Source organism: Caenorhabditis remanei, chromosome II, assembly GCF_010183535.1.
Source record: "Caenorhabditis remanei strain PX506 chromosome II, whole genome shotgun sequence".
Classification (NCBI taxonomy): Eukaryota; Metazoa; Nematoda; class Chromadorea; order Rhabditida; family Rhabditidae; genus Caenorhabditis; species Caenorhabditis remanei.
In genome coordinates, this window is record NC_071329.1 from 8,445,443 (window position 1) to 8,462,966 (window position 17,524).

Consider the following 17,524-nt stretch of genomic DNA (forward strand, 5'->3'; position numbering starts at 1 on the left):
AAAGAGAAGAAGAGAAAAAGGAGGAGAAAAGGAGCCAAAAGGACGACAAAATGAGAGAGAAGAACGGCTCCTCCGGTCTTCTTTTTTGGATCAGAGGGCCCATTTTCAGAGCTTCTTCATTTGATGCGAATCAATCAAATAACCGGAATTAGGCGGGAAGAGTAAAAGAAGAAAAGGACAGGAAAGTAATAAAAAAAAGAAAAAAGAAGAAGAGAAGGTTTGTCCATTCGGAGGGACATCGTAATCCTGTAGGGAAAGTAATCATGACGTGATGATGGAAGAGTCTTTCTTCCCCCTCTTCTGGAGCCAAAATGACTTTTTTTCTGCAATTGAAAACAAAGAGGTCCTCTCTCTTTTCCCTTAAATTGGCGCCTCGAGGTGTACCAACGATCTTTGATTCTTGTGAGTAAGAACTAAAAGGAAAAAGGAAAAAGAAAATATGAAATCAAATTGCAGAACAACAATGGGAGGAGAGATGTTCTCAAGTTCTTTGGTTTAAACACAAAACACACAACTTTCAGAGACTGAAAATGTTAATTTTAGAAATGGGTGCTGACTGCCGATAAGCTGAAATATAGAGTTGAAAGAATACTTTGAGCCGCTTGGGATAATTATATGAGTTGGAGAAAAGTGACGTTCGAAGTTGGCTCGTGACAGCATGCGATGTTTTCAGATACAAAGGACATTTTCCAGAGTTTCAGATTGGACCGCAAATGATCTGATCTCTGAAACCTAGTGGATGAGGAAGCAATTTCAGAAATGACACGGTTGAATATAAATTAATTTACCGGCCATGATCTTGAACTTTTCAGACAAAATAAAGAATTGTATGCAAACTTTTTCTTCTCGAATATCCAAAAATGAATACTGAAAATTTAGTGATTTTTAACGAAATCAATCTAACCTTTCAGAGATTATTTTACAAATTCCACTGTATCTACACAGTAATACAAACTTCTAACTTAACACTGTTTTTTCTCACATTAAATACTTCCTCTAGATGATTAAAATTGATCATCTAGGGAGTTCAACAGCTTACTACTGATCTGTTTGTCTTTTGGATTCTTTCTGTTCTTTTGAGCACACTGAAAATATAAAAAGAACCCATGTCAATTAAAAATACTGATTCTATGTTTTGTTCAACCCGAGTCTGCCACCTTCTAAAAACAAATAAGATAATGAATGAAATTAGAAAAAAGTGACCTAGTACGTGTTTAAAAAAAAGAAACACTTGGGAAAAACAGCGAAAAATTCTAATAGTAAAGCACAAAACACATGTGAACTCTCAGACCTCCATCATTCTATTTTCGACTTTCTTATCATTTCACCTTTTCTGGAATTAAGGTCATCATTCATCGAGAGGGTGTTCGGAAGGAAATGACATCAATTTTGAAAATGTTTGCATTTCGGTTTTTGATTCTGACACTGTGCTAATTCTACATAGGTTGAACAAACAAGAGGGACACAGAAAAATAATGATTAACAGCCTTTTTTCGTAAGAAAACCGGTAGGAAAAATAGGAATATGAGTTTATTTATGAAAATGTTCAAAACGTTTCGAAGAGTTGGAAACTAGACTGTTGTTACATACATAAAGTAGAGAATGATATCACAGAAAACTCGTTTATGGTATAGTGTGTTGTTCCAAAAAATGTCTGGATGGCCGTATTCAAGTTGAACTAATTAGGTAAACTGCGCTCTACCAAACGAGATGAAACTAGAAAACGGAAGTTACGTGGAGACAAAAAGAAACTATTAGTTGGAGTTCAGTGAACTGAAATTATGAAAGTGTGTCAGGTTGATCTACATTCAGTTGATTAAACAAGACACGTGATAACTCCCAGTCTCCTTCTGCAAAGTCACCATAATACGTTTGAGTTCAATATGCCCAATCGAAAACTGATCAAGACTGTAACAAACTTATAGCTTGATCGTTTTAAATTGAAACCCGATTCGGTATTGATATATCAGAAACTGAGAAGTGTCTAGTTTAAACTCAATATTATGTATCCTTTTTTGAAAAAAAGAGGAATAAAGGTGAGAAAGACGAGAGAGAATGGAAAATCCATTTTCTGTATCTCATAGCAAAATAAAACAAATGAATCAAGCGGCTTATGTTGCCAGGTAATGTTGCTTGTTTCGGTCTACACATGGTCTCCACATGGTCTAGAGTCACATTCTCATTCAAACATTTTCGTATAAAACAGAAAAACGAGACAGAAGGAACACACATCATGAGCTTTTTTCAGTGCTCCCTTTCTTCTCAAAAAGCTCAAAAATGGCGCCTAGCAACGAATCGAATGGACACCACCAATCCATGTGAAAAGAGAAAATGTGGAGGGAAATGGAATAGAGAAGATGAAGAAAAAAAGAAGAAAAGGTGCTGCCTTCTCTTCCGGAGTTACAAGAAAACATTCAATTTTGAGTGAAAGAGAAAAAAAACATGGGCTTGAGTTGAAAAAGAAGACGGAGAGGTGACAAAATGGAGTAATTGCTTCCGGAACACAAAAGTTGTCTTCTGTACTTTGAAGAAAAAGAGAGGAACGACTTTCTTGAAATGGAAACAAAAGGAGTTGAAACGAGTGGGTATGATGAGTGTCGAATGATTCGAAGTGACGTCATCCGTGAGTTAATGACCCAATATATATTCAGAGTGGGTTCGAAAATGAGGAGAAAAAATGAAGAAAGAAAAGAGGAATCGAGGTCAATAAGAGACAGAAACGAAACATAGAAAAGGGCATTCATTTTGCATTTTAGAAACATAGACATTTACAAGTTCTCTTTCTCTGAAATTCAGATTCTTGGGCTAGAAACTTTCACACACGAATCAATGAATTATGCTGTGGGAAAAGCTAGAGAACCGACGGTGTCGCCTGACCACTGAGTCGATCTGGTTCTATCAAGGGAATTAATTGATTTCACTCATGTCAGAGAGTAATTAAAAGAGATTTTACTACAGATTTGAACTCATTATAGTTGAGAGTATCTCTAATTCACTTCACAGAGCTTCCAAGGAAGATTTTTTTGTCAAAAACAATCCCTCCAACTGCAAAATACCTTTCCATAGACGTGATCTCATACTCTACTTTTTGGTTTCTGATGTTTCGAAACTCTAGATTCGAATGAATTTTTTAGTATTTTCTTCGCTTTTCTCGGATGACTCCATATATTTTCATCTTGTTAAAACTACTGGCCAAAACCAATATATTTGAGTTACTGCAAACGAAAAATTAATAGAAAAATATATCAAAGAACTGAAACTAAACTAAAAATTAGATGATGGTGATGTTCTTCTGACCAGAGATATATAATTTAAAAATTCAAAAAGAGTGTAGTCCTCACATGATACTTAATGAGGAGAGAAAAAAACAGACAGCCTACGAAAAATTGAGTGTTGGAGATGACATTATATATGTCTGAAAATCGAGAGAAGATTGGATTATGTGCAGAAGAGAAGTGAGCAAAACGGGACAGGAGGGAACTTCGAGAAGAAAGAAAAAACAATTGAAGGTGGTGAGAATAGCGAAAAAGAATCAAGAGTGTCTGCTGTATAAGCTCTGAAAGTGCCGGTATCCATGGTGATTTGAGGAAAACTATGGGAAAATAGAGTCAGTTTTGAGGGAGAGAGAATGGGAAAAAGTTATGTCCACGACACTTCAATTATTCTTTCAACTAGATATTTATTAGTAACTTTTTCTCAAAATTGTGACTGATCAGTGGTGAGTGGGGGGACGGGATTCTAGCTTCGCGTCTGGAAACTTGATAAATGAATAGGCACCGGCACGAGAACAGCAACCAGGAGCCATGATTCTCCAAGAGAATTTTAGTGAAGAGCAATAGTGAACCAACCCGCGCGCATTGTTTTAAAAGAAAGAACTGTACGATTGATCCTTCTTGAATGCGTTTCCTATAAAGTTCTGTTGAGCGCTTTGAAGGATTCAGTTAAAAAAAAGATAAAATAAGACAATCCAAGCCACGACCATAATAAAAATAGAGCGGATAGTGAGACTATTGGAGTAGGTGAAACCTGACGCCCGCTTATTCTTTGAGAATAGCCATTTTCAAACAAACATGGTGAGTGATCAACACGCCTGCTTCTCACTCACTCTCAACGGAAATGTGCTCTCAATGCGACTTTCAAAAATGCGAGTTTCTTCTTCTCCTCCTTCTGAATGTGCACACAAAAAGATTAGTTGAAGAGAGAAGAAAAAGTAGGTGTGATTGGATTAGAAGCCACGAGGCACCAATTGAAAAAAGATGGAGAGAAGGGGGTGAAATGGCATTGGATAATCTTCTGGTCTTTTCTGAAAGAAGCATGTGGAATAAGCTGAAAAAGAATGAGGAAAGCGGGAAAAGTAAAGAGAAGGAAAAAAGAGAAAAAGATTGGGACCACCACGAATAAGGAGGTGTAAATAAGTGGGAGGGTGGGATGGCGGCTCTTCTAAAATGGCATCATTATTTCCCAGATGGCAAAAAATGGCAGAGTGTGTCTGGTTCAGATTTCAGATGAAGTCGAGCAAGTCACAGACATTTTTAGCACTGACCACATGAAATCTGAACCTTATGATCTGAATAACAGAAACTGTCAACATTTTTTGGCTCTGTTCCAAAATCGGAGGCCCATAAAAAAATCAGAGGCCCATGGCAGAATCGGAGGCCCGTAGCAGAATCGGAGGCCCATGGCAGAATCGGAGGCCCATGGTAGATAGAGAATGTCATCGTTTATAAATGATGAAAAACTCCTTTATAAGCAGCTGAAGTAGTGCAGAAGTCTGAAAACCATGTTGTAACTACATGATGCGCAAAGCTGATTTTTATTTTTATTTTTCATTCATTTCAAATTTTAACAGATCTTTTTTAACACATTTATTTAATCAATAAGATACATACAATTATTTACATGAAAAGAAATGATACATATTATACAAGTTATATACATGAAGTTATACAAGTTATATACATGAAGTTATTCAGGTGTTTAAAAAAAGAGTACTCAGTTACATCTACAAACCCTATTACACGAATTGAGTACCTAATTTGAAGTCCATACCCGTTCTCCCGAATGTAAATATTAAATCTAAACAAAGATAATTTACTACTCGAATAATAAGCTACTACTTGGATCTCGGAGCCTATCTCTAATTCTACCTCCTTAATAAATGTGCTGCTTGTTTTTTCGTTATCCTGGGACAAAACCACTACCTAAAAAAACATCGTCGCCTGAAAACCTAGAAATAATGTAACTTACTCTAGGTAACTTATTATCACTAAATGGGTAGCACATTCTTTCTTCCGCCAACATCTGCGACAACACTGTCTACATCAAACTTACTCTCTCCGACAACAACTAGACGAAGTGGCCCGAGAAAATCCACTGTTCCATCTGCCGGCACCACTACGGCCACTGCGTCTACATTTACTGTCCCTCTGTCATCCACTGCAACGTCAAAAGTTACACCAACAGCCACGGCACCTTCCCAAACAACTACAATCATTTTAGATGTTCTGCGGTGGACGCAGAACATCTAAAATGTCTTCTACTACCCCCTTCTCTTCTTCAACTTTGCCTAAAACTACGAGAGTTAAACCTACTAAAACTCCTAGTTATACAACTAAAAAACCACAAAGTACTACTGAGAATTCCATAATTCATAGCCCCACTAACCCGCCCACAAGATCAAGACATGTTACAACAGGCAAAGAAAACTTAAACATCCTCTTAGGGTTTCAAATCCCCTACAACTCCGAAGCCTCCAAAACTTCCAAAGATGCCCAAGGGACCCAAAGTACAAACTGGCAAATGCGGATAGTTGCTTCCCATTTTTTTCCTTTAACAATTATTCACATAAATATTCGGGTAAATAAATGTGTTAAAAAAGATCTGTTATAATTTGAAATGAATGAAAAATAAAAATAAAAATCAGCTTTGCGCACCATGTAGTTACAACATGGTTTTCAGACTTCTGCACTACTTCAGCTGCTTATAAAGGAGTTTTTCATAATTTATAAACGAAGACATTCTCTATCTACCATGGGCCTCCGATTCTGCCATGGGCCTCCGATTCTGCTACGGGCCTTTTATTTTTTTACGGGCCTCCGATTCTGCCATGGGCCTCCGATTCTGCCATGGGCCTCCGATTTTTTTACGGGCCTCCGATTCTGCCATGGGCCTCCGATTCTGCCATGGGCCTCCGATTTTTTTACGGGCCTCCGATTCTGCCATGGGCCTCCGATTCTGCCATGGGCCTCCGATTTTTTTACGGGCCTCCGATTCTGCCATGGGCCTCCGATTCTGCCATGGGCCTCCGATTTTTTTACGGGCCTCCGATTCTGCCATGGGCCTCCGATTTTTTTATGGGCCTCCGATTTTGGAACAGAGCCCATTTTTTTTTGAACTCATCACGCCATTTTTTTGGAGCTTGGGAAAACAATGAGGCGGGACTGAAGGAAACATAGCTTTTTTTGGATGGATGTAGAGTCAAAACACATTTGGAGAGGTTTTGAGAAAGTTGATCTACTGAAAAGAACACAAAGAGAAACTTTTTTAGAGAAGAAACTTTGGTGGTTACAATACTTCTTGTATGCTTTCCAACTAGTTTTACTTTTAGATATAGGAATACTCGAAAACGCGCTTCCAGTAGAAATGAATTCGGCCTCCCTTTCCTCACTCGGCCTCCCTTTCCTTGCCATATTCGGTGCTATTGATTTTTGTCTCTTCAATGGCGTTTCACCGCCCTGCTCCCAAACGGAAGCAGACATCTTCTGATGATGATCCTCCTTCGCAATTTGTACCATATTCTGCCTACAAAGATCTCTATGATCGAGTCGCTGCCCTCACTTCTTTGGTCAATCAACTACGTGGAGCCATAATCGATTCGGGGCAGAACAAACTTGCTGAAGCAGTTGCTGAATCTTGTGAACACCTTCCTGATTTGCCCAAAATCGCTGATCCACTGCTTCAAGATCCTTTCGGTGCTGCTGACTCTTCTGTTCCCATGGACACCTCTTCTCTGATACCACAAGTCGTTCCTCCTCCTATCACGCCTATCAACACTTTGGATATTGCACGCGAAGCCGCGAAACTGTTAGACAAGGCTACGCGTGTGGTAATCGAGAGAATGCCGGATGATCGTGATAACATTGCTCAAGACGAACGAGACCTCGAATTCTTCCAGAAACTCGCCTCGTCCCATCACTTGCCTGCTCCTAAGATAGCTCACCGTCACCAATGCTCCTCCAAATTTCGCCCGCTCAAGCTCCAATTCGACTCCTCGCTAGACCGTGATATCTTCCTGCATGGCTTTCACCGGATCCGCTCTTCTGAGAAATCTCTTATGGACATCGCCAGCAAACCCCGTGCCCGACGTGATCTGACTCAACCTGAACTTGAGACCCTGCGTGCCTCTCGGAAGTATGTCTACGAGCAGAACAAGATTGCCAAAGAGTCCAAATTCATCATGTCTGATATCACCTACAAGCTCAATTCCAAGCCACGTCCTTTTGTATAAGTGCCTGTCCGCCTATTATATCTCCAGTGCTTATTGATTCTTCTTTTGTTTCTACGTGTTCTATTTCGCAATCCTTTTCTCCCCCTTTGAACCCTTTTTCTCTTTCTGTTCCCTCCTCCCTTGCACAGTCTGATATTGGAATTAATATTCTCTTGTCAAATATTCGAGGTGTCGCCAGCCTTACCAAAATTTCTCTTCTTATAGACCTTTTCTTAGCCTCCTCCCATGATATCTTAGCCCTTACCGAAACTTTCCTCTCTAATTCCATTCCTTCTTCCCTTTTTGAGTCTCGTAACATCTCCGTTGTTCGCTGCGACCGTATTCTGTCTCTCCACCGCAAAGCTTCCGGTGGTGGTGTTGCCTTCCTTTCCAAAAATTACTTATGTCTCACTCCTATCACGACCAACTTACACCTCCATTACCCTTATCATCAATCTGAAATCTCTGCTTGCCTCGTCTCTCCTTCCTCCTCAAACCCAGAACTTCCTAAATTCACACCTTTTACTCTTATATTAGTGTACCGTCCTCCCGACGGTAAATCATCTGAATTAACTGCTCTCACTTCCCACCTTGAAAGCCTCATTCCTTTGTCCTCTGTAGTTTGTCTGGGCGATTTCAACTTCCCTTCTGTTGACTTTAAGGATCCTTCATTTTGTCATCCCTTCTCCGATTTCATTTCTTCTAAGGGACTTACTCAACATGTTTCTTTCCCTACCCGCTCCACATCTACTACAGCCAACATCCTTGATTTAGTCTTTTCTTCAGATGATATTGTTCTTTCTCCTCCGATCTGCCACCCCCCCTCTCTTAAATTCTGATCACATGAGCGTCAACTTCTCTATTCTTCCTAATCCTCTTTCTTCTATCCTCCCCTCTCCTAGTCCCTCTTTCCCTAAGCTTGACTATAAAAAGTGCAATTATGGCCTTTTAAACTCTGATATTGCTTCTCTGGACTGGGATCTTATTCTCAGTTCCCTTCCCTGTCCTTCTTCCAAATTCGAAAAATTTATTCAAATCCTTTCGGACCTAATCTTACTGCACACTCCACCCAAGCCTTTGACAAAACCTAGTCCTCCCTCTAAGTCAATTCGTCAGCTCCGTCGTGCTCGTAGCCGTTTCACCAAGCTCCTAGCCTCTCATCGTGCTTCCTTTACTGATATTCACGCTCTCAGCTGTAGAATTCGCAATCTCTCCAAAACCATTCGTGGCAACTACGCCAGAACTGAGAAAATCCTCTTGAAATCTCCACATACTTCCGTTGCCCGCTCGCTCATCTCTAGAAGATTAAAAACCGTATCCAGTATTCCTTCCCTCACCTTCCAAGGACGTGTCGTCTGTTCCGACTCAGAGAAAGCCTCTATTTTCTCATCTTCCTTTTTGTCTAACTTCAAGACTTCTCCTCCTGCTTCATACGTTGCTCCTCATCTCTCCTCCTCTCGCCCTTCATCTTCCCCTTTGCTTGACAATGATTTGTTCGCTCCTTGGGTTATTGAGCATGCCCTACAAAAACTTCCTCCTCGCTGTGGCTTTTCTCCCCACCTCGCCAATTTTTTCCTGATTAAAAAATGTGCCACTTCTATATCTCTTCCTCTCTCGATAATCTTTGGTGAATCTCTCCGCTCTTCATTAGTTCCGCTTTCTTGGAAGAAGGCTGTAATTATACCGGTGCACAAAAAAGGTAATCCTGGTTGCCCGGAAAACTACCGCCCCATCTCGCTCACGGACCCCTTTTCCAGAATTTTCGAGAGAATTATTTGTAACCGAATTAAATTAGATTGTCTTCACAAACTCTCTGCACACCAACACGGTTTTCTCGCCAAGCGCTCCTGTCCTAGTTCCCTTGTTCAAGTTGTTACCAACTACAAGATAATTCTCAAAACTCACGGTTCCCTGGATGTTGTCTTCTTTGATTTCAAGAAGGCGTTCGACCAGGTTCCTCTCAATTTACTTCTAAACAAGCTTGCCTTTTTTGACATTCCACCTCTCTTTATCTCTTGGTTTTCTGATTTTCTCACCTCCCGTTCCTTTTCCGTCAAAGTTAACAGTACCACCGATCCTTCCTCTGCTCTGATCCACTCTGGTGTCCCTCAGGGATCCGTCTCGGGACCTCTATTATTCCTCTTGTATATTAACGATTTATTAATCAGCCTTCAATCTATCCCTTATCTCCACTTCGCTGCTTATGCTGATGATATAAAAATTTACTCCCACCTTCCCTCCAGCCTCCAAGCAGGTATTGACTTGGTCTCCGACTGGGCAGTTTCCAATGATCTTCCTTTGGCTCATTCCAAAACGGGTTTACTCCGCTTGGGTTCCCTCAACCCCTCTCACCGGTTTCACATCGTTGGCTCTCCCATTTTAGATTCCCACTCTGTTCGTGATCTCGGAATTCTCTTTGAACCTGACCTCAAGTTTTCTGCCCACATTAAAAAGTCAGTATCTCTAGCTCGTCTTCGCTCTTCCCAAATCCTCAAATCTTTCAAGTCTAATAATCCGGCATTTTACTCTTTTCTATTCAAAACATATGTTCTTCCTATTCTTGAATACGCTTCTGTCATTTTCTGTCTTGCCCCCTCCTCATCCCTCTCCAGACTTCTTGAATCCACTCTTCGAATTTACTCTAGGAAAACTCTCCAACGATGCAATATCGCTTTCTCATCTTATTCGCATCGTCTTGAACTTCTCTCTATCTACTCTATAAGACACCGTAGACTCAAATCCCAATTACTTCTTCTGTATAAATTTATAGCTGGCGCATCTCATTTTCCCAATCTCAATTCCTTTATCAGACTGTCAAGTTCTCCACGAAGACCCATGACTCTCATTTATGTCTCCCCCCTCTCCTACAATTTTTTCTCTTTTATCCTTCCCATCTGGAATGCCATTGTTGCCAATGTTAGTAGTTTCCTCTCCCCCTCCCAATTTGAACATCTTCTTGACTCTGCCATTACCCGGTTTTAATTTATTATCTCATCTGGTCATTTTGTTAAATACATATCATTATTCTCTCCTTTAATTTGCCTTCTACGGTTATCTCTTCCCCCTTGCCAACTTGTCTGCCTACCCTCCTTTTTATATTTATTCTCATTCCCCGTTTCCTATGTATCATGTCATCCCTATTTTCTACTCGAAACTGTCTCGTGAGGGATTGTTTCTAGTCTTTTGTATCTTTTTGGTTTCCTTTTAGTCACAATAAATTAAATTAAATGAATCAACAAGGTTGTTCTACCTCAATTCGTGGACTGGATGGGTCTAATCAGATTTCAATATCAACCATTAATGCTCTGAACAATTTTATTACACAATGATCATCAATGCCCACACATTCCTGACAAGATGTTGGGCCGAAGCCATCAGTTTTTGCTGTTGTTGGTAATTTCTGTAGGTGTTAAATAGCTTGGTTTCACGTTTCTTCGTGTTGCAACCTACCTACAAGCTGCCAGAGCGTAAAGTAAATTTCTCAAGACTGAACAGACAGTGTTACGAATTGATGATTTATCGATACTTCATAATTGAGGGAAATTTCAAGATATTCAAATTGTAATATCAAACCGACTATAAAGTTCTAAAAAGAATCATTAGTCGAACTCATAGTCTACTGCTAATTTGATTTCTGAACATCTGAATTATTCCGAATCTTTTACTACTGGAGCAAACGTAATGAATATACCCAACCTCCGTTATTTTCGTCGTTTCCCTCCAAACCAATCACCCAATTTTCCGCTTTCCTTGTTATCACAATTCGTTCATATACGGAGATAGGCCTCTCTTTTTCTCTTCTTGTTGCTCAATACATATTGCTCGAAACGTTCCTCTTCCGCGCGGTATAACGTGAGGGGTGTTCCACCTTCCAAATGTTTGCATTCGGAGCACAAACAAGACGGAGAGCACGTACCTGAACGCAGGAAAAGGAAGAGAGAGAGAAGCCGTCAAGAGCCACCCATGGACAAATATGACAATGTGAAGGTTCGGAAATAAGAGGGGTATCGACCCGACGATTTGTCTCTTTTTCGGTTATAATTCGTTTTCTGATGAATTCCACAACATCTTCTTCTAAAAGCTTCTTGTTGCCAACCAACTTGTCTTCATCTTCTACTTTTTCCTTTTTTCTTCTTCATATTATTATTATTGACGTCTCCGCAATTTTGTCTTCATCCTCATCATCTCCACTCCTTTTTTCACTTTTACCGTACACGTTTATGCATTTTTGTCACTTTCTCTGTCTCCCTATTTTCGGCAGTCAATTGAGGAGAAAGAGACATTTTCTTTCCCTTTTTCTAAGCAAGAAACAAGTTATCCCCACTCACTGAATATTCCGTCGCTTCGTTTTTTTTGTGTTGGCTTTTCTGCCATGTACTTCTTTCCTACCGGTGACGACGACGACCTCCAACCGTCTTTGTTTGTGTCGCCCGGATTTTGGTTTTGATTTATAGTATGAGACAGTTCGAATGAACACAAGATGGTTGGGAGAATTCCAGTTCTTGAAATGAAGACGTTTGGCTGGAGAACACTTTTCTGGAGACTAACTGTTTTTTTTGTCTTGACATTTCACTTGCATTTTTACGAACTACTAAATTTTCTGCAAAGTAGTTCATGCGGAGCTAAATATTTATACTTTTTTGCAAGACTCGAACTACACAAATTTTAGAGCAAGATGTTTCAAAGAACCCAGAGTCAGTTTTCTATCAGTAAAATGGAAACGCATGCGCTCTTACTATGGTCTCCCACTTGAGAATTTATGTCCATATCTATCATCAGTTTACCTATAATTTCCATACAGATAGTATGCATAATGTGGGTAAACATGCGTTCATTTCTTCTCCCGTATATTTCTCTTTTTCTTCTTCTTTCTTGTTCAACCTCGCTCGCCCATCAATCAGTTCCAAGCTGATACGCCAGACCCGATTTACACGTTTTCTCTCATTCTCTTTCTCTATATGTTCTTATTCTCTTTTTCGCGCATTCCTTTTCTTCTTTGTTGGTATTATTGTTGTTTCGTTTCCAATTATTAATTATTTATTGGAACTGAACAAACCACCATTCAATGTCACTTTTCTCCACCGTCTCTCTTCTAATTACAAATTGCTCTCAATTCTTTCTTTGGGTCAGAAGACACCAATATCATCATCATTCCGCTTCAAAAATCATCCGTTGGAAAAGAAAAGTGCTTTCCGAATTTGTAATTTCATATTTTTAGTCTGCAAGTTTTTTGAATTTTTTGTTGTTTCACAAGTTCTCAAGTTTCAAAAAAAATGCTGAAGCTATTTTCGGCATTCTGGACTATTTTTGTAACATCAAATATACTAAAAAAATGTATTTCAACTTCTCTCATAATCTTAAATCTTCTCAAAACTGTATTCTAATAGCTTGCTTTCTTCTACTGAGATTTCTAACTCAAACGCAAAAACCAATACCCCTAGTTGGAAATTTTTTTTAGAAATTTGAGAACTGAAACATTCAAGTTGCAAAATTGTCATTCTAATCTTACCTCTAACCCATCATTTTGTTTATTTCATTTCCCGACCTCTTCCTTTTTGGTAATTATACCTTTCCAGGGTTTGAAAACCCAAAAGGGCTCTACCCATCTAATCCTTCCTCCTGGTGCCCTTTCTCTCTATTCCTCTTCCCAATTTCTCGTATTTCGTGCATCACGCACAGGTATTAGGAAGTACTGTCAAAAGGGGCCTGACCTTGATGACAGCCCAACGGCGTCCGTACTTCCCCCCTTCTTTACGCCTATTGATCCGTCCCCATCTCAGCATGAGGTCTTCTTCTTCATTTCTCCTTCTTTGCATAATTTATCGCTCACACCTGATCTCATTTTTTTTGGCGGATTTGAAACAGATCGTGTTTCGGTTTTTTATTCGATGTGTTGTGTTGTTGTTGATGCATCTTCTTCTCTTATTCTCTCGCACTATATTGTTTTCGCACGGAGAATAGTCGAGGAGTGGGTATACAGTTTGCCAACTGTTTTTTGTTTCAATATGTTTCAAACGCTTGTTTTTCACACAAAACTGGTGGAACGGCAATGTTTTGTTGCAAATCTGAGTTATGATACCGTACGACCATTCATCACTTTTTGAGACAGTTGATAGAGAACGTCTTTGCAAACCTGGTTTGTTTTCTTAAAAAGATTTTCCAAATATTCTAAGTTTAAGTTATTCTACAACTCCAAAATGCTCTTCATGAATCCAACTTTCTTTCCTAATTTCAAATTCGTCTACATGAACCTGTTTCCACTAAAAACGGCTGTTGCCAGCTGCCAAAAAATTATATAATAATGAAATCATAGTTTGAGAATAATTGAAAATGATTCATTGGAAATTTGTTTCTTTCTCCTAGTTTCAGAATCTATTTTGTTTTTGAGAGTTTAGACTTCCGGTTCATAACTTGACGTCGGTAAAACCTCGCAGACTGCCATGTTTTTAGTATTCATTTCAGAATGCCATGGGAATCCGAGTTCCCAAAACATTCATGTTCCTTTTCATTCATTATTGAAATCCTTTATTTGACGTTTTAAAGACTTCAAATATTTCCCGCTGATAATCAAGAGCAGACGCTTTTTAAACGAAACCGTAACTATAGTGTTTTCTCCACTAAAACAATATTCCGCTCTCTTTTATATCATGCTCTTTTGATCTGAATTTTTTGCTCATTGATTCATTCTTCCTCCAAAAAAATCATACACAATTCACATGACACGATGATCTGGAAGTTTCCGGAAAATGTTCGACCCGGCCGCCGCTCCTCCTATTCCTTTCCAACACAAAGAGCTCCGAACTTGCTCTTTTCTTACCCCGCGACGAGCCTAATCCTCCCCTTCCCATGCGTCTTCTATTGTGTTTCTGCTCTCCCGAAAGAAAGTATTTGGGTTCCGAATTAAAGAGTATTCGGCATTGAAGGAGTGTGTGTTCCCGACCCGCTTTACAACAACTTGTATTATACAATACAATTCATCGTCGTTCTTCTCTTCATCTTGTTCTCTAAGTTGCCCATAGAATCTCATCCAGATGTCCGTTACTTTCATCTCTTTCTCATATTATTCCATTGCCCCGCTTGAGTTTTTTTGGTTTTCCTCTAACAACAAGAGACCCTTCGGTATATTCATATTGATTTGAAGATGAATGCAAGGATTCTCCTTTTTTCTCTCCGCAGCCACACCGTCCATCCGTCCCAGAAAATAGAAAACAGGCGGTGAACAAGAAGATGAGGTATCTTGGGATTAGATCCTTCCTGTCTCTTCTTTCTTTTCTTTTTGTCTTTTTTCACACCCGTGTCCCGCATTTTGTCGTTTTTCAATCGGCACAGTGCCTGTCTCGAGGATTTGTTGGAAAATGAAAGAAATACGTAGATACACTTATAAATTTGATTTATGCATCGCCGCAAAAGTGTAACCTTTTCAAGCACCGTCAAGTTCTTCACCTCTTCTTTTTCTTCTTTTTTCCATATTCCTTTCGTCTCATTTTCCGGTTCTAAACCAAACTTCATCATCAAGAATTCATCATATTCATACTCGAGAACGTTTCTTTTTCTTTATAGTGCTTCTTCTTAAGTTGAACCGTATTCGTTTGTTCATTTCTGAAAAACTGAAGTATTTCTTTGGGTTTTTGAAGAAAAAAGTTATGTCATTCAAGATTCCTACATAGTTTTTCTAGTAAATTAATTTATGTAGTTTTTAGAAATAATACTAGACGCAAGTCTCTCAGCTTCGATAGAGCGCACCTAAACTTATGTTGTTTTACCTTCAGAAGTTCTCTTCCCTGCCAGCGCAGATGTTTTCAAATCGTTCTTCTTATTGCCTATATGCATGTTCCTAGGATTTCTTGCTTCAGATGTTTATATATCTGAAATTCCTTGTCTAGGAATCCACCTCCAATGACTTGTGTCAAATGTTTCTTTGTCTTTCTGATTAATTTCTTACATTAAAAAAATAGTATGAATCCCTGAACTTTCGATCCCCCTTTCAAAATATCGCACTTCTCGATAAACTCATTTGTCCTTTCTTCGTTAAACAAACATTTCTTCTCCTTTTTTCCTCAAAAAATAGTGTCCAAAAACAAAAACTGATCTCTAAGTTTGTGACCCCTCCTCCCTTCTTCCTCTTATCTATCTACCTCTATTCCCTTGATTCCCGCTTTCAGATAACCATCTCTTTCTCTCGATCGTTTCTTTCCTCAAAACCGCCTATATTTTTGTTTTCCCTCCCTTTCACCATATTGAGTTTATTTTCAATTTGTGTAAAGTAATGTGACATTAGTCTATCTAATTCCATTCAAAATCTTCTTTATCTGTACGATAAGTCTTCCCAAAAAGGAGCTTATCAACGCCTGCTACTTCTTCTTCTTCCACGTCTTCTTCCTTCCTCTACTTCCCCCAAATTCTCTTTAGAGATGCCACTCGACCCACATTAAACTGATTCAATTTGTATCGTCGTGGTGGTGCCTCCATGATGTTCCAGCCACCTCATCTTTTGCCTAACTAGCTACATTTGTTACTTGTCGTCCTCCTTTTCCTCATTATTGCCGCATCTCCTTCCAATTCCACTCTCAACTTCTCGCCTCTTCATCTCTTCCCCTTTTTCCCAAAACTGGGTTTTGAGTTGACGCCGTCACCCATCACCAAATTGGTTATTGTTTCTATGTGTTGCCGTCGTTCGTCGACGTCCACAAGTCGTAATCGCCTTTTCGCAACTTCTATTAGGTTCTGACTGATCCCTTTTTCCATTCAAATCAGTGTTCGTTCCTGTTCCTGTTTCTAGTTTTTTCAATCTCATTTGGTTGGGGAAAACCAAGTTTCAAGTTTCTTCTTGATAATTTCGTTTTGGAAATCGAACAGAAACAGAATGACAAATTGAGTTTTACGACCTATTCGTTTCAAAATCTGTAATTTCTGGTAGACTTGAAGAATGTTTAAGATTAGTTCCAAGTTTCATAAGTTTCAATTCTTATCAATTTTCTCTGTGACGGTTCCAGCTTACTAATAGTAAGACTTACTAATCTTATTATTGTGTGTTCTGTTTAAAACCTCAATGTTTTTTATTTGCGTCTATTCCATTCACTCCATTTTATTGCTTCACTAACATTCACTTATTCATCACTTCTTCACTCCCCAGACTGTAAATATTCATCTCCATTCTTCCCCACTTATTGATCAGAGTTCTTTCCGGAAGACGGAGAATTCAACCTTCTTCCTGATTAACAAGTGGTTAGTGTCTTCCGAAGATTAACTACTAATCTTCCGATGTTTGACAATCGATTATTGGAAAAAAGAGACCTTAAACACGTCATGTCGGGTATTCTTCTTTCCACCATTTTCCCCCTCTTGCGCACCTGACAACATTCCGGCCGTCGGGAGAAACGAAACGGTCGAAATCCGATCTGGCATGACAAGCTCGAGCACATTTCTTCTTCTTCTCTCTCCGCCTGCTTTCTTTGTTTTATCCCGTGTTTTTTCGCCCCGCTGAACTGTTTTTTCTCCTTTTTTCATTTTGGTTCTGGACTGGCTGAAGAGCTCATATGAGCAAATTAGGAGGCGAACACAAATGAATTGGGAGAAAGAAAGAGAAAAGAGAATAGAAGTTAGAGGAAAGGAGCAGAGCAATATATAGATAGACTACATGGAGATAGTCGTATTGTTGTGGATACTAGAGAAGAATCTAGAATTTCAGCTATCTGATGTAAAGCATATTTCATGAAAAACAACAGTTTATTTCAAATCAAACCAGCTGAATTTTACAGAGAGGAATATATAAACTTACAGCTCTAATTTACGTCTACCATGTTCTCAAAAACACATTTTTATATTCTTTCACTTGAATTTTAGTGAGGAATGCAATTGCTTTTTTTCTCACAAGTTCAAGTTTCACGTGTCTCTAACATGATCTTTAATGTTCCTATATTCCTGGTACTGTATGTTTAGTGATGTCATGTAGAAAATATTTGTCAATGAGAAGATGCACCATGTTTTCCAGGAAATATTGTGAGCAAGTTTCTGCTCCAACTTTTTTTCTTGTTTTCC

At 39.1% G+C, this 17,524-nt stretch overlaps 1 protein-coding gene across 1 annotated transcript; it reads left to right on the top strand.

Annotated features, from left to right (window-relative positions):
- Positions 1–6,718: 6,718 nt before the first annotated feature.
- On the top strand, positions 6,719–7,507 carry GCK72_005355 (uncharacterized protein; the record flags this gene model as incomplete). Its single annotated transcript, XM_053725146.1, has 1 exon — positions 6,719–7,507. One exon carries the CDS (start codon positions 6,719–6,721, stop codon positions 7,505–7,507), a length of 789 nt encoding a protein of 262 aa, XP_053589340.1.
- Positions 7,508–17,524: the final 10,017 nt, after the last annotated feature.